At 31.6% G+C, this 25,747-nt stretch overlaps 1 protein-coding gene across 1 annotated transcript in view; it reads right to left on the bottom strand.

Annotated features, from left to right (window-relative positions):
• Positions 1 to 617: 617 nt before the first annotated feature.
• Positions 618 to 25,747, bottom strand: part of side (motor axon guidance molcule sidestep) — a 225,977-nt gene continuing 200,847 nt past the window's right edge. The window contains exons 11-17 of the mRNA XM_077440907.1: positions 15,900 to 16,051; positions 15,676 to 15,826; positions 7,434 to 7,630; positions 7,157 to 7,337; positions 1,898 to 2,114; positions 1,131 to 1,825; positions 618 to 1,044 (exon numbers count right to left, since the gene is read on the bottom strand). Of these exons, the coding sequence (XP_077297033.1) occupies positions 959 to 1,044; positions 1,131 to 1,825; positions 1,898 to 2,114; positions 7,157 to 7,337; positions 7,434 to 7,630; positions 15,676 to 15,826; positions 15,900 to 16,051 (1,679 nt within the window). The 3' untranslated portion in view covers positions 618 to 958. The remainder of the gene's footprint in view (positions 1,045 to 1,130; positions 1,826 to 1,897; positions 2,115 to 7,156; positions 7,338 to 7,433; positions 7,631 to 15,675; positions 15,827 to 15,899; positions 16,052 to 25,747) is intronic.

The following is a 25,747-nucleotide window of genomic DNA, read 5'->3' as shown; positions in this document are numbered from 1 at the left end:
AAAAATAAACAAAACGACGGCGTTTTCATATTAAAAAATATGCGAATAATAAAGCGGCCTAGAAAATTCTTCCAGATAAAATAATAAAAAAAAACAATGTATAATATATATGTACACTTATACATAGGTACACGTATATACGGCAAACAAGCGTGAAATTCTTCAAAACGGGGAATTTTTATTATTCGCGGAATTTCATTCGCTTTCGCTGACATGGATTCGCCTTTTAAAATACCGATTCGATGTAGAACGGGAAAACCGGAGGAAAATCTACGCGGAAAAATCGCGTGGGACTCGCTCTTTGGAATTTCATAAATTTTACACGGCGACGCTCAGACGAAATTTAAAAATTTCTTCATTTAAAATAAATCGCTGGAACCGGAAGCGAGTACTCTGTGCATGTCAGTACAGTTTCAAAGATTTGTACTACACATTTACTTAACAGTGAAAAATAAATTAATTAAGAAATACTGTATATTAATGACCGAACTTATATTTGGTAAACGCACTAACCATGTTCAGTCAAGTTTTATTAAATAAATTACACGGTGACAATTAGAGGAACATGTAAAAATTATCTAATTCTTATGTAACTATTCTAATTACTATTTTTTTTAACAACAAAATATCATCCCTCATTTTGCTTAAGTGTTTTGTAGCACTTATAATGGAGTTTACTATCAATTTCTCGACCTCCTTAAATATTCTAAAAATAAAATAAATATATTTGACGAACTTCGCTACTTTTAAGCTACTTTTGAACTTGAACGCTTTAATATGTAACATTAAAATATAATTTGAACAGTGATAGAATGAGGGAACTGGGGTGTTATTATATTATATTGTTCTTAAGAATCTCTGCTTCGACTGCAATACAGAGTTTCGTACGCAAATACACACATCAAATATTCACAAGGAACAAGCATCTTTTACAACTTGATTAGACTGAAGTAAATCTTCATTGTGTAACTTCTGATTGATTTTGTGACGCTGGCATTGGAGATTCGATTTTTTGTATATTTTCTTGTGATATTAAATCAGGTTCTACAAATAAAAATAATAGAAAAAGTCATATGTTAATCTAGTATATGTATGTATGTTTATATGTATAATTATTCAATTGAACTCACTGCTTAATTCAAACCGAACAACAGTTCCAACATCCTTATTCGAAATCTCCACTCTGGCGATGTTATTATCGCTGAATCTCAGAATTTGATCATTGTTTCTGGGCAAGCAGTAAATAGGAGGAGAAATCATCTGAACCATTTGTAGTCCTGAATTTTCAGCAGGAACGTACATGGGCATCACCGAATTCCTCGAACCCAAGTTTGAACTTTCGCTTCCAGCATCCGAACTGGCGACTCCAAAATCCCTGGAACCTCTGGGTTGGACGTCCAAACTTTGCCTGAGGCTAGCAATTCTCTGCAACTGATGATGTGTCATCGGATGATATCCGACTATATTCGGAGCTTGGTATATAACTTCTTCGGGATAAGCTCCAGAATCTACACTGTACGGCACGAATTGAACTCTCCGTCTGTCCAATTCCGGGTCTTGTATGTCGATAGATCCCATTCTGGACAATTGGGGATTTATGAGTTCCGCGTTGGGTGAAGCCGAATCATTATCGGTCTCGTCTTGAACAGGCATGGCTTGCATCACTAAAGGATCTTCTTGAGAAGCTATCAAAGAAGATAAGGCACGTGAAGCCCGACGACTGTCCCTTCTTATATCGGCGCACGGTCTTATCATCACATTTGGAGTGCCGAAATGAGCGAATCCATTTTCGTCCTCAGGAGCAGAATACATAGACGGTCCACAGCTAAAAATCAACGAAAATTATGATAAATCATTCAATAAATCATATTGAATAAAACATTACTTTTAGTCATACCCAGATTGGCGTTTATCAGAGCCGCAACCGAAGAATCCAGAACTTGACGATGTCCTTCTTCTACATAATACCAATGATGTAGCTACTATAATAGCTATAACTATGAGGAATGCAGCTGCAATAACTGCACCGAGTATCATAACCATAGACTGATGCGGCGATAGGTTAAATTCGTCGCCGTTTGATTTCTTGTCAGAGTTTAGATTGTAGAAGTAATCTGAAATGAACAATACAGAAAATTAATGAATAGCTTTTTTAATTAGTGCCAGTTTTAAAGGTTGCCAATTGCCTAAATAATATTATGCCGACAATCGTTTGACCTTTGTGCGTCTTTCAGCCGACGCGTAAATGTGCTTTATTTTTAAGGTAAAGTCAGCGAAATTCAAATTAGTATAGAGATTTCACGTCGTTGCTTCTGACACTAAATAAAGTATAAATTAAGTGAGCGTTTGTCTCGAAGCGAAATCTGGGAAATTTCTTTGCGTGATTTTAAGCGAAGTCTGCGAATTATATTATATAATAGTTCTTGAAATACATATTTTTAAATTTCATTGAATTCAATTTAAAGATTTATCGTTTATACTAGGCATAATATTATGTCGACAATCATTTGACCTTTGTGTGTCTTTCAGCCGACGCGTAAATGTGCTTTAGTATAGAGATTGCACGTCGTTGCTTCTGACACTAAATGAAATATAAATTAAGTCTGCGAATTATATTATGTAATAGATTTTGAAATACATATATTTAAATTTCAAGGAATTCGATAAAAAAATCATGCCAATGAAAAGAAAGCGAACATTAAAATTTTTATCATTTATATTTAAAAGAGTAGTAAGAGCAAAAATAAGGTGGCTTCAGAAAGGAATTGAGACACGAATTAAAATTAAGTTATATATTATATATATATATATATATATATATATATATATATATATATATATATATATATATATATATATATATATATATATATATATATATATATATATATATATATATATATATATATATATATATATATATATATATATATATATATATATATATATATATATATATATATATATATATATATATATATATATATATATATATATATATATATATATATATATATATATATATATATATATATATATATATATATATATATATATATATATATATATATATATATATATATATATATATATATATATATATATATATATATATATATATATATATATATATATATATATATATATATATATATATATATATATATATATATATATATATATATATATATATATATATATATATATATATATATATATATATATATATATATATATATATATATATATATATATATATATGTAAAGTAATTTATAGGCGTATACTCCTGGTATTCTAAAATTTGTTTATTTTTTAAATCTCCATACTTGTCCACGTACTCGCCACATACATAAACACATACCCACAAACGTTAATACATCGCGTCCGTTTTTATATATATTATGTAATTTTAAATATGGTTAATAAATAGTAATTATTTCATATCATTCGAGTTGAGATTAACACACATTTGGAAATCAGTCAAAATTTCTTAGTAAACACCTTTTTTAATGAAGTGCTTTTAAAAAAAACGTATATTTTATATTACATACATAGTACATCATTACAATGAAAATATGAAGTATTTGCATACGTCGAGCAAAGTCTTAGATCACTCTTTTGCAAAGGAGTCAACAAGGGTAGCTACGAAAAAAAATGAAAAGTCTTTACTGTCATTGTTTTAATACGTATTCGCAGTCGCTGAAATAAAAAAGAGAGCACCTCGTTTAATCCATAAATGTTGACTTTCATTTTCTCCTAGATTTGAATACGCATTCAAATTTGACACCGTTACAAGAGAGCTCGAATAGCTTCAAAGGACTCTCGAGCGCGGCAAGACCCGTCGACACGAAACAAAGTGAACGAAAAAATATTAAAAAAAGGAACACGAAAAAATAAATAACAACAACGGAGATAATAATAATAATAATTTTTAAAAAATAAAGTACGTCGAATAAAAGCAGCAGCCGAATAAAAGCGTTGACAAAGACGCGTTGACGTATCGCCGAGGAGTTTCCTTTTGGACGAGGAGAGTTTCCTCACAGTCCCGTTTGGTCGTATTATATCCTCGCGGGAAGGACCGGGACGTCGGTAGAAGGGACGCTGAAAATGACAAGTCCAATATTGCTCCTTTTGGGCGATTGAGCCGTATTTCAGGTTTTCGGGAGCATTTGAATAGTCCTGTTTCGTGTCGATGAGACATTTCCTTTTGATACACGTCGAGTTTGATAGAGTGGATAGAGTAAAAGGACAAAAATCTCATAATGGATGTGTTTTCGCACTTACTTTATATCGGTTCTGTCTTACAACTATTATACATAGACATATTGTGCGAAAATCAATGATAAAAAAACCCCAAAATAATTCGATTAACTTTATATAAAATAAAGCTTTTCACAAGATGGACATTCATATAAAGATATGTATACATATATATATATATATATATATATATATATATATATATATATATATATATATATATATATATATATATATATATATATATATATATATATATATATATATATATATATATATATATATATATATATATATAAATATTTATAGTTTTAACTCTCATATGTATGTATTTATATATAAATTTCAAATTTGGCGTGTAGCTTCTTGTAAGGTAATACACGATATATATATATATAAATATATATATATATAGCCAGCAGTTTGGCTTAGTGATAGCGTATATATTTAGCATCACTGAGGTCATAGGTTCGTGTCCTCGCCACTGCTGGTTAGATTTGGGGGTTTTGTGACTCCAAATCGATCGTTTCTCTATCAGAGTTTGCCAATTTTATCTGATCATTGCTGAAACGGTTCCTGAAAATTGGTATTAAAAAAAATCTAATCCTGTTGTCACAAAAATCTGCCTGTGTATAATTTGTATTAATTATACACAGTAATCTGAAATCCATAGATGTCACTATGATTATTATTTCTGATTAATTGTTATATTCTATATATTCTGATTCTATATGTATGTATTACTGTATTTCTGATTTCTGATTGTTTATGTATTTCATTAACGTACACCCGTCGCATTGGAGCAAATCTGTAATGGCGAGTGTGTATTGATTGTGACAATAAAATAAAATAAAATAAAATAAAATAAAAAAAATAAATATATATATATATATATATATATATATATATATATATATATATATATATATATATATATATATATATATATATATATATATATATATATATATATATATATATATATATATATATATATATATATATAGACAAACCGGCAGAAAAGTTTCAAGAAATTCAACTATCTCAGAAATTTCTTAACTTATCTGATACAACACTCGGTATACAACACAATACCTATACATTCGAGTGATTCTAGTTTTATTTTTACCAAATCTCATTACGAAATTTCTCCTATGGCCAAATTTTTACTTATTTACTATATTTAAATTTATAATATTATTAAAAATTTGAAATTAAATTGAAATGATGGTGACAAATGAGGGTAGGTGGCCAATTTGGTAGGAACCGTTTCAACAGTGAAATCAGAAAATTGGCAAACTCAGATAGGAAAGGATCGATCTCATCAAATATGTATGTATTTTCAAGGTCTAGCCAGCGGGTTTGGTGCATCCGCTCTAAAATCGCCGGACAAAAGAACGACAGATTAACAGAACGGCAGCTTTAAACGCAATTCTCGTTTTCTCGAATGATAGATTGCACATCAGATGACGAGTAACCTTTCAATGTGCACAGATGCAATTATTAAAATGGTAATTATTCAAATTGAGTTGGATCTTTCTGGAGAGTTGAATAAGGCAAGATTCGGAACTTATCGATTTGGAATCGGACAAGATTCGGAACTTGTCCGTTAATCTATCGTTCAATTTGTCTGGCGATTTTAGAGCGGATGCACCGCATCCCTAGCCATCAACACTGGATCAGGGCTCAAACCCTTAACCCTTCAGTTGTTAGCATTAAACGCTAACCATTGAGATATGTTGCTAGTCATCATTTGAAGACTCGTATATATATATATATATATTTTTTATATAGATACATATATACCAGGAAGGCCTAACAGGTAGACCCCAATGTGCCTTCCTAGACAATTAATTACATACATTGCAGCATTTTTATTACAAAAATCGCTGTATTTCGAGAGACTGAATAACACGAAATTGACAATTAATTAATCCATAGAGACATATATGGATTTAGACTTGTACATAAATCAAATTCAGATATTTGTAACTTTGTGACAAATATCTGCATTTTTTTTCTTTCCACAATGAAATCAGATAAATTAGCAAACTCTGATAAGAAACGATTGACTTGGAGTCACACATGTCCAAGTCTGACCACCACTATTAAATATTAGCATGGGCTCGAACCTGGTAACCTCTAAACATAAAAGCAACCACCGAGCCATACTGCTGGCTATGTAACGATGTACATAGTTCAGTTTTTTCATAAATATGATCCTGAGCTTTTATTTTATAAAAAATTCAATTGTTTATTAACTAGTCTTCATAGACGTTGTGGAAATATTTCTATCGATAAAAATGAAGTAGCGTTTTAACTACTTTATGTATGTACATAGATATCATATAGAGAATCCAGTACATGTACTTGTTTGGCGAAAAGTAAGTCAATATTCACCTTTACTTCAAGTTTTCAGGCGGAACTGATACAATTGCTGAATTATCTCAATCTTATTTTTACAAAGTATATCTTTAATTAGTCAAAAAATACATATTTTGATTAAAATTTGAGGTATATTCATCAAAAAATCACCCAAACGTCTCTCTAGTTGGTCTTTTGTATCATTTCGTGTCGGTTTATCTCTATTAAACTAAATTTGGCGTGTGAAATGTTCGATTGACGCGCATGATGATCCCCAACAAGATGGCGGCCGCCCGTAAACAAGATGGCCGACAGGTCACGCGCGCGCGAAATGGCAGCACATGTCGCTTTATGGGTCACACAATATGGCAATGTGCGGATATACGGAGCACGCTAATTGTGCACGGATGCACCGAGTCGATGCATTCCGATGCAACAGCACACCGACTTCCGTCATCATTAAATATACACAATTAACCCACAGATAAACGTATGTGCCTATCGATGAATTTAATTATTAAATATTTATACCTGCTAGTGATTCTGGAACTGTTATGTCTTGGATTATAGCTGGGGAAGATTTTCCTTTGGCATTCACCGCGTATACTAAAAGTCCGTATTTGTGTCCCGGTCTGAGGCCCCGAAGCGCAAACCTTGGACTATCTCCAGTCTCCTTGTAAAGTGTCACTGGATTCGAAGCTGGCCAAGTTCCCTAGATTTAAACAACAAAACAAGAATTTGAATGTATTCATCAATGCACAATATATTTTTGTGTCATATAAAGAAATTCAGTTATTATTTCATATACCTGATCATTCATAGTAGATATTTCATTTTCTTCGTTGTTGATAGGAGGTAGAGTGCTGCGAATCGAATTTTGAACTCCATCGAGAACTTCCAACAGGAAGTGTTGAGGAATTCCACCATTAGCTCCAGGCCTGCATATGACTTCAAAGGGCACACTGTTGTTGACCAAATTGCATTCCCTCGGAGCATCCGGAATCTCTACATAATAAAAATCAATAAATAAATAACAAACACATGTAAAATAATGCACACCTGCTCATACAAATATTGAATGCATCAGAGTTGAATAGCAGATGAGCTTAAACTGCGTTTCATACCCCCTTCGTTACTAATGCGACATTAAATGCTCCATCGTGCAGATTATATCTAACGAACCCTTTACATAACCATGACGAAACATACGCTAATTGCTGTGTCAAGCTATAATCCGAACGTCCCAATTCTGAAATGAGCACTCTAATAAGAAGTATATGTATATTTTTATTTATTATAAATCTGAAATGTATGTATGTACCTATATTTGTATATGCATGGTGTATCGAAACCGGGCGCTTAATCCCTTCGGGCTGATTGGATGTGTTCTCGTTGCAAATGCACGCATTTTTCCGGTATTTTCGCGGGTCATTTATATTCAGCGGACGGATTCGATCATCGGTGGACGGTTTCGTAATCCGGTTCCGGATAATGGGATGCAGATCGGGCGCGGTTCGGCTTATTAACCGACAACCGTAGACCGCGCGGTTCCAAAACGAAACGCAACAAGTGATACGGTGTGAATTTTACTCATAATTATATAATGATTAAAATGACTTAATAATAATTTTTAATCAAAAAATATCATATTTTCCACTCGTAAATAATTACGGTAATTTTATACACGTGAATATGCACATAAATAATATAACGAATACAGTAGAAAGTTACGTTCCGAGCAGTAGTAAAGTTCACGTACAAACATGGAACATAAACGTAGGAAATAAACATATAATATTGCATGGTAAAACATATTAAGCATGCATGTATGTATATATGTAAGTAAGATTTTCTGCAATTTAAATGTATAGTTTTAAAATTTGAAACATCAAATTTGGTATACATCTGGAAACATCAACTTTTGGTAAATGGAGTTTGGAAAAGATCGGAGCTTTATTTAATTTTTTTGCCAAATTTTCAACCATGTAAAAGATAGCCAATCATCAGCTAATGCATTATATTATATTTTTCATGTAACATTAGTAGAGTCAAATTGAATAATACATTTAAATTTTATATGTGTGATTTGTAGGAAACCAAAAAGTTACACTTTGTATGTAGTATATAATATTTATCTACACAGGCATATATATTTATCTGAAATATCTAATTTATCTGAAATATCTAATTTATCTGAAATATCTAATTTATCTGAAATATTTAATGTTGTATCCTGCTTGCGCAAATTAAGTGAGTATGTACGACGGGGGGAGAGACCCTTTTTTATCTTTCGACTAAAGATCTTTCGATTTTCGATCTTTGCCTTCCGATATTTGCGTTTTCGGGCGTTTCACTTTCGGTCCAGTGAGGTAAGCCCACATATATATATATGTATATATTGGCAAACTTCGAGATGCTGAATAAATTAAGATTAGCAAGACAGATAGGAAAGGAGATGCCAATTTTACGGGATACGTTTCAATGGAAATCATAAAAATTGGCAAAATCTGATAATAAACGATCAACCTGCAGTCGCAAACCAAGGTCTGGCCAGCAGCGGAACTCTAGTAGAACTCAAACCCGTGACCACTCAAAATAATAGTTCGCATATTATGCTCAAAAGCATAATATGCGAACCACTAGTCCACGCCACTGGCTAAATAGTGAAGTTTTATTTGTTAATGTAATAATTATTTAATTTAATATTAAAAATGACGCACATTGTTGAAAGTGTATTTGCGCTTTTAGAGTAATAATTTACGATATATTTGATTTTTTATTCTAGAATAAATTAGATAAAACGCCAACTGGAATAAATAACAACGGAAAATACACTTCGATTGTAACAACTATAATAAAAAAGATAATCGAACCATTGCCATTTTAAATATGTGTAATTTTTTTAATCGATGTTTAAGCTATTTAATTACATAATTGCTTCATATGGAAAATTAAAAACAATTTCAATACTGATTTTGACAGTATGTATGTATGTTTGTATATGTACATATGTAGATGGCTCAAACTTTCAGTGAGTATTAACAACAAAAAATGACACTAATTCAAATTCAGTGAATTTTGTTTAATTTGTTTAATTTATTTAATATCATAGTGATGCACTAAATGTTTGTTACTTATTTTTTACTTTACAAATCATTATAGTACAATCTTTTAATATATCTACAATAGATATACATATAATTATTAAATTTGTATATACATATGTATGTATGCACATATGTACATTCAATGATAAAAAAAATCACTGAATACACAACAATATAATCATAAACACAAAGTAAAAGTAAAATCTTGCCGTTGCCGAAGCGTTATCGCACATACGCTATTTTTCAACGAGGACATCACGTATGAAAAACGTATTTTCTCACGTTACGTATGTGCCGCACGACGAAATTGCATATTTTTCCAACGTGCATTTGCTTCACTGCATTTGTCATATTTCCCTGCAACTCCCAAAGTACACTATACACACAAAAATACATCACGTACAATACCCATCTTTGCACACGCACACACCGACAATCATCATTAAACAGCGTTCCGGATCGAAAGCCATCCAATAAGCATACACATTATATACGGTAAAGCCGTTCATTAAGTTGAGTGCAAGTTTCCGAAAATTCGCCAACGGTGCATATCCCTTTTAAAACGTCATAAATTCTCGATCTCGCAACGGCGTTTAAATATTAAACGCGGAATTTGGGGTGGGGATTTCTGAGCACGATATGGGCTCGCAAGGAGACGGAGGCTGTAGGGGGAGGCAATTTGTATAATTTGTACAAATAATGTTTGCATAATTAGCCGCGCCCGAAACGGCACATTGCCCTCGTGTTTTCCCGGAAACTTGGGCCAAAAGGAAAATTTACTGCGTAAGCTGCCGCCGCTTAGCCGATATTGTTATCCTTGCAGTTCGTACGTACCGTTGCCAATTTAGACCCGGTTTCGCACTCAGTTTCCCATTACACTCGTTGCCTTTTAAAATGCTGTAGCGTTACGAAATAAAAATGAAAAAGTATTACATGTGTACAAGTACACATGTATGGTATATACGTGAAAAATTGAGTCCTTGTAAAAGGCACGATGCGTTTGTGCAGCTCTGGTGTATCCTTTCCCGTTCGCTCTCGCGTTTTCGAAACACAGTGTAAATATTGTAAAAGTTCATACGTTGCTTCGGTATGATGAAAGCTTATTTGTATTTTCGATTTGTAAATAAGAGTCGGCGCAACAATTTGTTTACGCAGGATATTTTTATTATTTATATAACAATAATGATTTACGTTTAAATATTTTATAGTGTATACATTTGTGCTTGTATTTTTAATGTGATTCCAAGCTCATTATATATCAGTAGGATGCTTCCTGTTTTATTGAAAATATGTACATACACATGTTGTGTTATGTGAAAATATTTTCTGTTATTCTAACTGGAAAAGTTCCTGTAGAAAGTTTTTCCTACTTTGTCAGTAAGTTTTCCGTTTTATTTGACATAAATAAAAATAACTACAGCTTATAACAAATATCATTTCCTCATCATGACATAACTATTATATTGTTTTATATAAACTAGGAGGGTTATAAAAGGAGATTTATAAAACGAGGTATGAGAAGTATGACAATATGAGGTAGTGGAGATTTAAATGGCAATGGGCCGGTCACTCATCTAGAAGAATTAACGAAATTAGACATAATAAGTCCTAAAATGGTACCCGACAGAATGTAAAACGATGAAAGGAAGACCGCGAGGATTATGGGAATTAGAAAAAGTGTGTAGTTAGAAGAGAGTTGCGCAAAATAAAGACGATTGAAAGCATGTTGGAGAGGCCTTCAGACAGTAATAGATTGCGAGTGGTTGCAGATGATAATAATAATGATTTAAATTAAAATTAATTCTACAGATACATACTATGTACACATTTCGTTCACTCTAATATTGCATTATAATTAAGATAAAATGGTACTATATATAGAAGACTCTACATGTCTTTTATTATTATATAAATCGTGAAATATTTTTTGGCAAACCGTAATCAATAATAGTTTGAGATATTTTATTAATAAAATAATAATATATGTATACATATATGCAGTGGTGTAGTGCTAAATAGTAAGAGATATAAAAAATGACCCCTTACACGAAAGCCATGTGAACTGTATAAGAGGTAAGTAAAAAAAGAACCAACGCGATGTTTAATGTTTATAACCCCCCTTCCCTCCCACTTTTTTCGTTACTTAAAAAGTATGTATCTTAAAATTGGTAGTTCAAATATTTATAAAAAAATCAAATGCTAATTAACAAATATTCTTACTTGTTGAAATTATGATATTTTTTTTTTATATTTCATAAGAACTTCCATACTGCATCCTCTTCAACATCTTTGATTTTGCAAACCTGTGCATGTGTGTTAACAGCAAAATTTGCTTTTAGCAATGCTAAAACTATATTACTTATATGTTAAAAAACTATCAAATTTTAACACGTGAATAAAGAGATGAGTATTTATTTTAGCTGAGTTCCCTTATTTTATGTATCCTCATGTGCAAAGAATGATTTCTTTCGAAATTTTGGGTGTATTTTGATAAAAAAAAATGCATTTCATCAAAATGTCTTTTAAGTTTTGAATATGCTCAGATTACTATTTGGTTGTGGTCACCAAATGGTAGAACAAGATACAATATTTTATTTGAACTATTAGCAAAAATATTTTTAATTGTATTCGAAAAACAATTTTCATATCAAAGTGCCAGGGCGGTGACCTGGCTCAAAAAGAAGTACCAGGGTGTTGAACTGGTCCGACTACACCACTGCATATATGCCTATTGTATGTATGTTCATATGTAATATGTATTTAGTATTTGGAAAAAATTTAATTAAAAATAATTCATTAACAGATCTACATAAAACATCAAATAAATCTACATATGTGTTTTTGTCATAAAAAAAATTAATATACTCGATAAATTGGTATTTTATGTATTATTATTTTTCATTCATTAACGTGAAGATTTTAAAGACTTGTTTGTACATATATTCTAAAATTGTTTAATTGTATTGAGTGAAAAATTAAATAGAATAATCTAATTATATAAAATGTCTGAGGTTCAAACTGTGCTCTAGCAATTTCTTTTACAAGTCTGTAATTTTTGGAGAGAATCGAATCAGCGTGGGAGCCTCGTTATTTTTTCAAACCGAAGCGAATCAGAAGCCAAAAGTAATTGGAACAGAGAAAGCGTAGAAAAGAGTGAGAGGGCAAAAAATGCGAATTGCAAAAACTTTATAATGTCATCTTCGAGCGGATTCCAAACGGTGCCGGTTGGAGGTCTCGTTATCGTCGGAGACAATGTTCAAATCCAGTGCATCGGTGCAGTCGGTCCGTTGCACTCGTAAAATATAATTTGATTAAGTTCCGCGAGCGCATCTCCCGAAGGCAAGATAGCACAAGCCGGTCCAGGGAAAAACTTTTGTTACGTGCCCGTCGTCGAGCAGTTATCTGGAGCCGGAAGTAGGAGCATCCACTCTGAAAAGTTGGTTCGTCGTCGCGATGAAAACCAGCCTTATCTGAATGCCGATAACAAAAAAAAAAGTGAAAAAAAGTCGTCGTTAAAGTTACCGACTCGTATAATTACGACAGGATATCGGTTAAAGTTAACCCGCCTGCTCCATTCGCAGTCTCTCAAGTTTTTTTTACTAACTACCTTTCTACCAGGAAAAGTGCGTTTATGTCTCTGAGTGACGGCTGAATAAGATAACCGATGACCGATTAATTAAATCAATTTCAATATATAATTGAATATTTTTTTATACAAGAGCGAACGAACACCTTTTATATGCAATATTCTTTTAAATTAAACTATTATCGCTTTTCATGGATATGAAAACAATGATTTTTATTGTAAGCCAGCCAGCATGGCTAGCATTGCATTGATGTTGAAAAAAGGCCCTCAGATTCTTCTTAAATCTTCCAAAACCTGTCTACGGTTTCAATTGGAGCTAATATAGTGGTTCTACAAAGTTGGAAAATATGCATTTGCACTGCCGTTTAGTAAATCAGTATTCATTTTCATATTATTAGCTGAATTTCTAGGCTTTGATCAGACAGGTTTAATTGTAAAGTTTAAATTAATTAGCAAAATTTATATACCCTTCACGTATAAACACAGATCAAATAATCACAATCTGCTTTAGATCGTCAACTTTAGAGACTATATAGTTAATATTATGTATTAGATGTATTATGAAGATTTATAAGAATTGTAAATAGGTTTTTGAGCTCTTTTTCTTATTATGCTGTACATTAACATTATAATAATATAATACTATGATTACTAACAAAATTAAATTCAAATTATAAAACAGAAAATGATCCGTAAATCAGTAGCTATTTAAATAGATAAAATATGTATTGTGAACATAATTTAGTAATAATAAAAAGCATTTAAAAATCAAAAATCAAAGTAAAAAGTAGTCGATGTTACTGTTTCTAGAAAATTTTAAATGTCTCAATATTATATAGCACTATGTATCATATGGATTCATTTTAAAAATACGAAATGCTCTATTTAAATAAGTTTATTAACTTTTCAATGACATCCAATTTTGTTATCGTATGAAATGGCGAGAAAATCTGACAAGATTGTGAGGAAAACTTCTAGGGTCTGACCAATTGACCGTCACTGTTTAAATTGAATGCTAAACGCGATCCAATTCGACCCTTTACGTTTGTAAAAGTATGGTTTTTAAAAAAAGCGATATCTTAATGGCGTTCTCGGCTATTCAAATTCAAACATTAAAAACTGTATGAATAACTTCCGAGCCACTTGCCACTCTAAAACTGCTATCTGAGACACTTAAGCCGTTAAGCACCGCTAATCTCACCTTACTTTTTATTTTATTTTATTCTCCACGTTTTAATTCTCCCTTTTTTTCCTCCGGTTCGATATGAAACAGAGCGAACGCCCGCATAAAGACTCCGACGCACGTAAAAGTTGAATTATTTATAAAATGGCTCATTTCGAAAAGTTCATCTGCGCGAGAGTTTAACTTCGTTAAGTTTTGTTGAACGAGAGGAAGCTCTCTGCGTAGACTAGACTCGTCTACGAAAGTTCAAACAGGAAGCCTCGTTTTAATTATTATAAACAATATAGACTCTTCTCTTCTCAATATTGAAGAAAAACATCAAATGCTCAACTTTAACTAGTTAAATATTTAACCCTAGTACGAATACTACAATTTTTTAACACAAAGAGATACGGATAAATGGACCTTTGTATATATCGGCCTTGTTTTTAATTGTTTAACGATGGTATTATATGAAGGGTGATTGATTATAAAAGTCACATTTTGATTTATATTGATTAAATAAAATATATTTTAATTCAAAATAATAAATGGCACTTGATGATACGCTTGTTAATTGAATTAGTTATTTATTATACGAGTATTATTTAGATAAAAAAATATTGAATTATATCAATTTAAATATGTAACTTCGCATGTTAAACTTGTTATAATCAATCTGTGCTGAAATTGCATATTTAAAATAACTAAATTTTATTCCAAACTTATCGGGTTTTTGATAGCATATTGCATGCAAAAACTCATTCCAACTCATGATAAGATTAATGGAATGAATTTATAATCGAATATAAGGTTATCTTTGGATATTAAATATTATCTTATTTTATCCCAAATATCTAAAATAGTAATATTTTGTATTTTTTCCACATTTATATTTATTATTTTTATCATTAAATGTAATAAAGTTCAAAATAACTATGAAAATGCATAATCCCATAGTAATTGCCTTAGTGTCTTCGGTTGTGTTGCAAAATTTTGTTTTATTTTTTTCTGACGAACGTCTACGTCTTTAAATGTTTTATTATAATAAATAAATCAGGCAATTAGCCCTTAAAGGAAGTAGTAGAAGGATATTACGCAATTTTTTTCTATAACTGAATTATTGGAATTTTAAGATTTGAGTACCCTATTGGACCCATCTTATCCGGATTAGGGTCTATCAAAAAAAACTTACTAGCTGGTACTATATTGAAGAGGCATGGGTACTTTTGATTTCCCACACTGTTTGTCGCCCAACAGGCGACTGTTCCGAAATCATCTGCAGTCATCGGAGTATATGCATGCTCGCTGATCGATCCCGAGCTTGTTATTTTCGCCGGTGGTATCTGAAATATTTATAAATTTTATTTTGCTATCATTCGGTCGATGAAAATTTAAGTTTGTTGACTTTTTACTTACTCGTAGAAAGTTTCTGGTCTTATTGAAGGTCCATGAAAATTTCAAAAGACCAGCATCAGCAGGTGAATCTACGTCACAACGAAGTGGAGTAGGGGTGTGTCTCAAAGCGGCGATTTCGCTTGCCTCAGGTCCAGCTTTGCATACCGGAACATCTATTATATAAAATAAGATGTCAATATCAATGATTAATGTTATTACAAGTGTCATATTCAAATTCGATTTTAATATTTTCTAACATATTGCAAACATGAAAATCAGTGTTTTTCTGATCAAAGTTTCAAGTTTCACAAGTGTTCTAAAACTTTAACATACGAGCGATTAAAACCATATTAATAAACCAAAGTTTCAACACTTGCTTAAAGGCTGAAGCCCATTTGAATATGCAACATTGCATTCGATCGCATCGGACGAGCTTTTCCTCTGCGCTTTCGCATTTATAAATATTTATGAAAAATAAACCACCTGTCCGTCTGTCGGTCGGTTATAACCTCACCCGCCAACCCACCCCTATCACCTACCCCTCTACAATTTTGTACCCCGCAAATGCCGCCTGAGGCAATAAAACAAACACAACTCGGGCCCAGTAATGAAATTGAAATTCGACCAATCCGAGCGCCTAAACCACCCCACCACCTCTACATAACCATCCTCAAAAACCACCCTCGACCCCTGAGCGTCTTGATGCTTTACGGCGTCGGCGTCCTCGCAAAACACGCATAAATATTCAAATTCGGTATCCGGGGCAATTTAGGTACGCGAAACCGGCAAAAATGCCCAGTTTTGAATAATGGACGCCGCCAAAGATTGCCCCTCTCCACCCACCCTCCCATCATCCCCCCTTCCCTTCCGGCACGCACACGTTTCCGGTTTATCGAAGAGTGGAGAGTTGTTGCGTCGTAAACCGAACTGCATCCATTTCGCCGCCCCAAATAAGACGTAAATAGTCTGAGCGAGTTGGTGCTTTTTTTCCAGCGGGACTTATTTATCCGCCGGGTGTAATATCATCGTGATTATCATCATCATCATCATCGCCACCGTTGGTATGTATAAATTTACGTTTTTCTTTGAATATGGTGTACATTTTTATAATACTGCAAAGCTCCCAAAAGTGTAACAGACAAATGTGGTAGCGTATATATTTAGCACCATTGAGGTCAAAAGTTCGAATCCTCGTCACTTCTGGTTAGATTTGGGGGTTTTGTGACTCCAAATCGATCGTTTCTCTATCTGAGTTTGCCAATTTTATCTGATCATTGCTGAAACGGTTCCTGAAAATTGGTATTAGATCTAATCCTGTTGTCACAAAATCTGCCTGTGTATAATTTGTAATAAATTTACACAGTAATCTGAAATCTATAGATATCTCTATAGACATATCTATAATTTCGTATTTATTATATGTATAAAGATTGTATACGAAAAAAATCTAAAAATAATCCATAGATGTCTCTATGATTATTATTTCTGATTAATTGTTATATGCTAAATATTCTAATTGTATGTGTATGTATTACTGTATTTCTGATTTCTGATTGTTTATATATTCTGTATTTCGTTAACGTACACCCGTCGCATTGGAGCAAATCTGTAATGGCGAGTGTATATTGATTTGTAACAATAAAATAAAATAAAATATGTATACTTGTTTCATGCCACATATACATATGATTGTTTCATATGAATGCATAAGCGATTATAATAGATTAAACGTGATAATAAGACTATTATTGACCAGTTAAGTTTGACTCCAGATTCTGTCCTAAATGTATTAAACTGATAATGTTAATTGGATTAAATAAACTGATCGTCACTTAGGAAAATCATCTGATTTACTATTAATGAATAAAATGAAACCAGTATTAGATTGAGCCACAAAGTCGTAGTAAAAATATAATTTTAAGTATTAAAACAGCAAGATAGAATAAATTCCGTTAATACTTTTTATGTTTATCTTAAACAATTATATACATACATATGTATCAGAGGGTGACCGGAAAAATGCACTCGAGATAGTTGCACTCTCGAGACATCCAAACTTTCAACGATGCTCACGAAGAACTAACGCAATAGAATTCCACGAAAAAGTATCAAGGGGTATTTGTATGTTATTTGAGGGTGCTAAACGTATTTTGTGGAATTCTATTGCGTAAGTCCTTTTTGAGTGCCTTTGAAAATTATGACTTCTCGAAACTGCGCTACTATTCAGTGCAATTTAGTGCATCTTCCCGGAAATCGTATCCGAGTGTTTACATACCTATACATACATACATTTGTCCATACATATATGTATATATATGTAGGTATATGATTACGAAATATGTTTTCCCCATGTAAAGTTTTTTGGGGATGAGAATGAAAGAGAAAAAGTAGTATTAGTAAATAATTTCAAGTATAATAGAACAAGCACGAAATAAAAATAAATGTATCAACGTTGAAAAACCTCCGATACATGATATAAACGAATATACTAAATATATAGTGAATCTTACTTTAATCAAATAAGAGTATATTTAGAAACGTTATTAATATTGCATTCCTGGAAATTTCTAACATATTAAAAGCGTTATTCCCTAAACATTGTATTGAATGATGGCATCACTTCAAGCCCGATTTTCATTAATGGTGGTAAAGTTATTTTAGTAGTAAACGGGCATGAAATTCTCCAATCATCTTATATATATAAATAGAAAATTAATTTTGAAGATCCATCGAAATTAAATTAATTTGAAGTCTCGAACGTAGTACATACTTACATACATACATATTTAATTATTTTATTTTCTTTTTATTTTTATTTCAATTAAACATTACTTTACAGATCGCTTCAAAGGGACGAGTGTACTAATTAATACAGATACAATACAATAATACAAGAATTTTTAGAATGCGAATTCATATAAATATCATCCGCAGTGACATGTATGGAGAAATTTTTGCAGCAGTTTACTATAGAAATTGGCGAACCTCAAGCTGACGCTGAATAATTTGAGACTTTCAAGAGAGATTGGAAAGGAGATGCTAATTTACAGGAACCGTTTAAATGAAAATCAGAAAAATTGTCAAACTCTGATATGAGACGATCGATCTGGAGTCACAAACCAAGGTCTGGTTTGTGACAAGGTCAAACCAGCAGCGGGACTATAGTGGGACTCGAACCCACGACCACTCTGCTCGAAACATTTATTTATTTATTTATTCAAATGGCAAAACTGCTAATACATACAATACAAAATAACAAAATAACAACAAAAAATTATAAATCATCTTCCACAAAGGTATCCATTAACACCCTTCAAGAAAGCAGCAATGTTATTAGAACTTCTAATGCCTTCAGGAAGGGCATTATACATTTGAACAGCTCTGTGAAAAACACCTCCTGCAGTTTTAGCTTTCTTAACTCTACCTATAATTAATTCATTCCTATTTCTCGTTTTATAATTATGTATATCTCTATTCCTAACTATATGATTATTAAAATATTTGGGTAATAGATTATTATCTAGCTTATATATAAACTTTAAAGTGCTTACTTTAAGACTATTTCTAATGTCCAACCATTTCAATTCATCTAACATACTTCTTACATTCTTACGTTTCCTCAAATTCAAAATTGCACGCATTGCTCTATTCTGCACTTTCTGCAGTTTATCAATACACAAACCACTAAATAGATTGAGGACTTTAGCGCAGTATACAGTATGAGGCCGTACAATGGTTATTTAATATTTAATATTTATTTATTTATTTTAAACAGACCATTGTGGCATAACAGGAATTCCTAAAGCGCCACAATGGTCAAAAAATATAACACAAAAAAGAAAAAAAACAAAATAACAATTAAACATAAACATAAATACATCCATACATACATAAAAAATAGCATTTAATAATAACAGATAAAGTAAAAATATCAAATAAAATATAGCATAAGGAATGCCTTGCACCTACAGCCAGTTTCAATAAATATGTAAGAAACAACTACAAATACAAAACATCCCTGTAAGGCCCAAATGGAAGAGTTAATCAAAATTTCACTCATAAATCACAATCAATCATGAAAACAATGATGAGCGCAGACTACCAGATAAATGGGTTAAAGTAATTTCCGACAATTTACGCTCACTAAGGTGGAAAATATCACATTCAGTCTCGGCAGCAACGATTTCATTAAGAAGTCGGATAGCTCTTGGAATAGGAGCCATTCGAAAAAGGACTGTGCGGGCAGGAGGTACAGCCAGCAAATGATGATGTCTACCACGCACATAGTGATTAGGGACATAAAGCCCCAACTGCTCCAGCAACAACGGGCATGACGTATTACCACGTAAGAGCAGGAGAACGAAACGAATTAATGAGAAGTTTCTCCGAAGTTCAAGGGAATTATACCCAAGCATGCCCAAAAGGAAAGGAGTGGGGTAGAGATATGGGTAATACCCATATTCTTTCCTATATAGGAAACGAAGAAATGCTTTTTGCACTTTCTCAATCATCAGAGAGTAATTTGCTTCATGCGGATTCCACACAATCGCATTATACTCTAGCTTACTTCTCACAAGCGAATTGAAAAGCAAGCGAGAAGACAAAGGATTGGAGAATAATCTTGCATATCTCAAAACAAATCCAAGTCGACGAAAGGAAACGTCAGCGACTTTTTTGATATGGTTGTGAAAGGTGAGCTGAGGATCAAAAGTGATACCCAAATCGACAATAGATTCCACACGCTTCAACAAGACGGATCTAATGGAATATCCGTGACAATAGAGTGAATGTGCACGTCCATAGCTCATAATTGCACATTTGTTTAAATTAAGTTCAAGGCCTAAACTAGAACTGAACTCCAAGACAGCGTTAATACAATTATATATGAATATTTTACTTTTTATACTTAATAAATTTCTTAACCTACAAAGTACACCAACTTTTTTTGCCATTTTTTTAATAGAATAATCTGCGTGCACCTTAAAACTTAATTTACAATCTAAATAAATGCCCAAATACTTCATATTATCTACTACTTCTACCACTCTCCCATCCATAATCACATCACTCACAACTTTTTTATTATTCATCCACATCATCTAAGTCTTACTTAAGTTCACTTTCAGTTTATTCTCACATAACCAATCACTTAAATACCGTAATTCCCTAGATAAAATATCACTCATAACTTGCACATCATCACCTACAATATAAACTTACATATCATCCGCAAATATATGAACTTTACATATTTCAAATACTTTCACCAAATCATTAATATATAGAATAAACAACAGAGGTCCTAATTTAGAGCCCTGTGGTAGAACTTCTAGAAACATAATATGCTAACCACTAATTCACGTTGCTGGTCAAATCTCATTGTGGAAAATCAGACGAACTTTCAAACTTTGTTAAGCTCAAATGCACTATTTAAACAAAAAACAACATTTATCATTCGTATAATGAAATATAATATTAACAGGATTTCTGTATAATTAGGGTTGCCAGGCGTCCCGATTAATCGGGATTGTCACCGGTTTTAAGCTTCGTGTCTCAGTGCCCTTTCGAACGAACCCAGTGAACGAACCTTTCGGGGCGCTTAAAAGTCCCAGTTTTTCCATTATGCATATTTTTTAAGCAATTGCAAAGGGACAAATTGATGGAATTAAAAAATAAGTAGCAAAATTTTATGAAACATGACACATATTTGTTCAATCAATTTGTTGCATTAAAAAATATAATAAAAAGAGAATTACAATTTCAAAATTAGAATATAAAAATATCTGTAGAAAAATGAGTAGTTATTTAGGTAATTATTTAGAAGCTAATTAAATAGAAGCCACATGACAGCCCAAGGGAGCCAAAATCTCGGGGAGAGAAATAAAACAAAGTGGTTTAATATTGTTGATTTTTTCGGGGGGTCCAGGTTTAACCCTAGTATAATACCGTAATTGGATTATTAGTCACATCGCGGTGGTCACAAAGACAATTTTTGTTATGAAAACCGCGAATGCAGAATATTTGGCACTCGAGTTTTCGTTAGTATGATAGTTATCGTTAGTATGATGGACTTTTCGGCTGCCAGATGTTCCGTTATAGAGATTTTAGTGACTTGTGTGACCAATGATCACCGAACCGTATAATACAAGTCTGGAGTCGCAAACCAAGGTCTCTCCAACAGCTACCAATGGGAATCGAACCGTAACAACTCTGCTCGAAAGCATAATAAGCTAACCAATAGTACACGCCGCTGGTGGACAGTTCGTAACACTTCATAAGCCTAAAAACCTTCTCATACAAAAATGTTAAAAAGACAGAAAAAGTACACTCCATCTAAAATTAATAGAAAAACGAATTCGTCCTGAAAAAAATTCAAGTATAAAACGATGATCGCATTATTAAGCGACGTAGCAAATAAATTAGCAAAACAAACATAAATCTCGAATGCAATTATTTACGCAAGATAATTGCCGTCGGGGGATGGAAGCAGGGGTGGACCAAAAAAGCAGGTGCGCCGCCTTGCCTCTACCCCCCACCACCCCTCGCCCTCCCACCGGTCTCCTTGTGCGCCCCCTCATTCCTGGCCGCCCCTCCGTCCCTGGGGCAGATAACGCTAATATGAGACACGACCGCGGGCCGCGACCCCGTGACGTCGCCGCACTAAATCTGCCGCCCCCGTACTCTCGCCTGCACGGCCCTGCGTCAAGTGGCCCGCCGATAACAACCTGCTGCCGTATATACACAGCCACGAGCGAAAGTAACGTCCGCAGATTAATATTAAATACGACGCCGCGTGAGTTCAAAGCCGCGCAAAGAGTCGCCCACCCTTGACGCTGACTCATGATAAAATACCTCATCTAGCAAAATGTCAGTGTAAAATTATACATGCATATATATATATATATATATATATATATATATATATATATATATATATATATATATATATATATATATATATATATATATATATATATATATATATATATATATATATATATATATATATATATGTATGTATGTATAAGTATATGTACTCGAAATCAGCCAGGTTGCATGTCTGTGCGAATGGTCGTTTGTTTGAATGGAAAATAATTCATCGTTTTAAAAAATGAATGACGCATGAAGCGTCTAATTTCTAAGCGGAGCTTTGTTTGATTTTGGATTTTTAAATGCTTTTTATTATTACTAAATTATGTTGACAGTACATCTTAAATATATTTTAATAGCTATTGATCTACTTATCATTTTCTTTTTTCCAATTTTAATTTAATTTTGTTAGTTATCGTAGTATTATATTATTCTAATGTTAATGTAAAGCATAATAGGGAAAAAACTCAAAGACCTATTTACAATTATTACAAATGCTCATTATAAATACATCTTATACATAATATTAATTAAAGACTCTGTAAAGTCGATGACCTAAAGTAGATTGTGTTTAGGTAATCTGTGTTTATACCTGAAGGATATAGACATTTCGTTGTAATCACCGAGACTCTTCACAAGTGTGTTAGTATGGTTATTAGCGATTCTGTCATAGAATCTAATGGTTGGTTTTTTAGTTATGTTTGTAACAAACGGAATATTATTTATGGTATGCAGTTTTTGCAAGTTAGTATATATGGGTGTATTATAAATTATTTACTTTGTATTATTTGGAGCTTGGAAAGGTTAGTATTCGAGGCATTATTCCATATAGGTGAAGCATAGGTTAATAATTTATGCGCTTTGTGAATTTCGCGGAAAAATGTGAAAATTCGATTTTCATTTTTTTTATTGCAATAGTACTTTTCAAAATTATTTTTATTTATTAAAATTATTTGCATTTTGATTTATTTATTTTATAACACTAAAGTTTCAATCAAATACTCTGAATAAAGTTATGATACATATAGTATAGTTGTGATAGTACGTTTAACAATAACAGTCATCTGAGAGGGCATACTCTCTGTCTCCAAGAAGATATTTTTTTTAAAATAGTTAGAGAATCCTTGTTTTGAAATATAATGGCTAAAATAAAGAATAGTCTACCCAATTAATTAGTAACCCTTTGAAAAATAAACTTAATAATTTGCTTAAAATAAATGGGTTTTCGTATGTCGTTCTTTCTTTTTCAATTTTCCTCTATTTTGAGTTATTTATTTTTCATTTCGATTTCCTTTGTTTTTTTTTATATTTATATTTTTGTATGTAACTTTACGTATTTACAAACCCTTTGGGTCCATTGGCTATGCCACGTTTCCCAAGTATTCTTAAATAAATATACATTTGTATACATATACATTTATGTAATATGTATGTTTTATATATTTACATACATATATTTGTTGTCTTTATGTTTTAAATTGTTGATCATAACAACGGATCAGGGTTACCTGTTATGTCGCTATGAACCGATATGACAACAAAAATAAAAATAAATATGTTGACTTATTTGCATAAATCATGGTTCCAAGAAATTTACTAAAAATTCAATATAATGAGTAATAATCCAATATCTATATGTGTATTATGTATAATACGGCATAATTTACCCAGAAACTTCTTAATACCCAAAATGGTTGAAATATTTTTGTACGTACATGTATATGTAGTATACCATGTGAGGAGATAAATGCTAATTTCATTCTCCAAATATTCTAAAAATATTTATTTTTATTTAAATTTTACATGTTAAATTAATACATATATTAAAAATTCTATTTCCCACTAGCTGATAATTGACGTGTGGTATTATGCTGCGTTATAATATTTTATAACAAAGATTTAGATATGTACAATGTACAACAGCGCTATCAATATTCTATGGTCGCCTATAAATTATGCACGTCGTTGTCCAAAGTGAAACTTTTCCATGCAAAACATTTTCCTTTCGATATTTTTTCGACCTTTTCTTCTTTCAAGTCGACATTTAATCCCGTTCAATCCCGAACGATAAAAGTTTTGTTTTGCGAAATAAGAGCAAATTGCATCTCCAGATTTTTCCGGCTCGAAAGAAAGGAACAAAACGTTTCTTCTCGGGGAAAAAGTTGACTCAAACTCATATAAATCAAATGAAATGCAGCGTTTCTATCGCACCAAATGGATAATTTAATTTAGTGCTTTATTGGCTTTTAATAGAAAAAATCTGCGTATTTTAATACTTAGCACACAAACGACCGTCAATGCTATCATATCAGAAATCTCATTTTAAAAATAATAAATAGTACGTGTGCAAAAAATTTGTTTTCACAAGAAAATATGCATCATCAAAAGGTACGTACATATTTAAACAACCGACTATTTCCTATTTTTTGTTATTTTATAAACTTATTCAAATACTCACTAATAAATACGAATTATTGATATTTAATATTACGAATATTTTACTTACTAAAAACACGAATAATTGATATTTAAATATTTTCATAATATATATATATATATATATATATATATATATATATATATATATATATATATATATATATATATTTATATATATATATATATATATATATATATATATATATATATATATATATATATATACATACATACATATATATATATATATATATATATATATATATATATATATATATATATATATATATATATATATATATATATATATATATATATATATATATATATATATAGATATATATATATAAATATATATATATATATATATATATATATATATATATATATATATATATATATATATATATATATATACATATATGTATGTAAATATAAATAGAAAGATTTATGATACTGAAAATAGCTTTATTTATTATTAAATTAACATTATTGAAATTAATTAATAGACTTATTGAAATTAGCAATAACAAATGTAATTATTATTCATTTAAATAAAA

The sequence above is a fragment of the Arctopsyche grandis genome, chromosome 11 (genome assembly GCF_051622035.1).
Source record: "Arctopsyche grandis isolate Sample6627 chromosome 11, ASM5162203v2, whole genome shotgun sequence".
Taxonomy (NCBI): Eukaryota; Metazoa; Arthropoda; class Insecta; order Trichoptera; family Hydropsychidae; genus Arctopsyche; species Arctopsyche grandis.
This window is presented reverse-complemented; position numbering and strand designations above follow the sequence as displayed.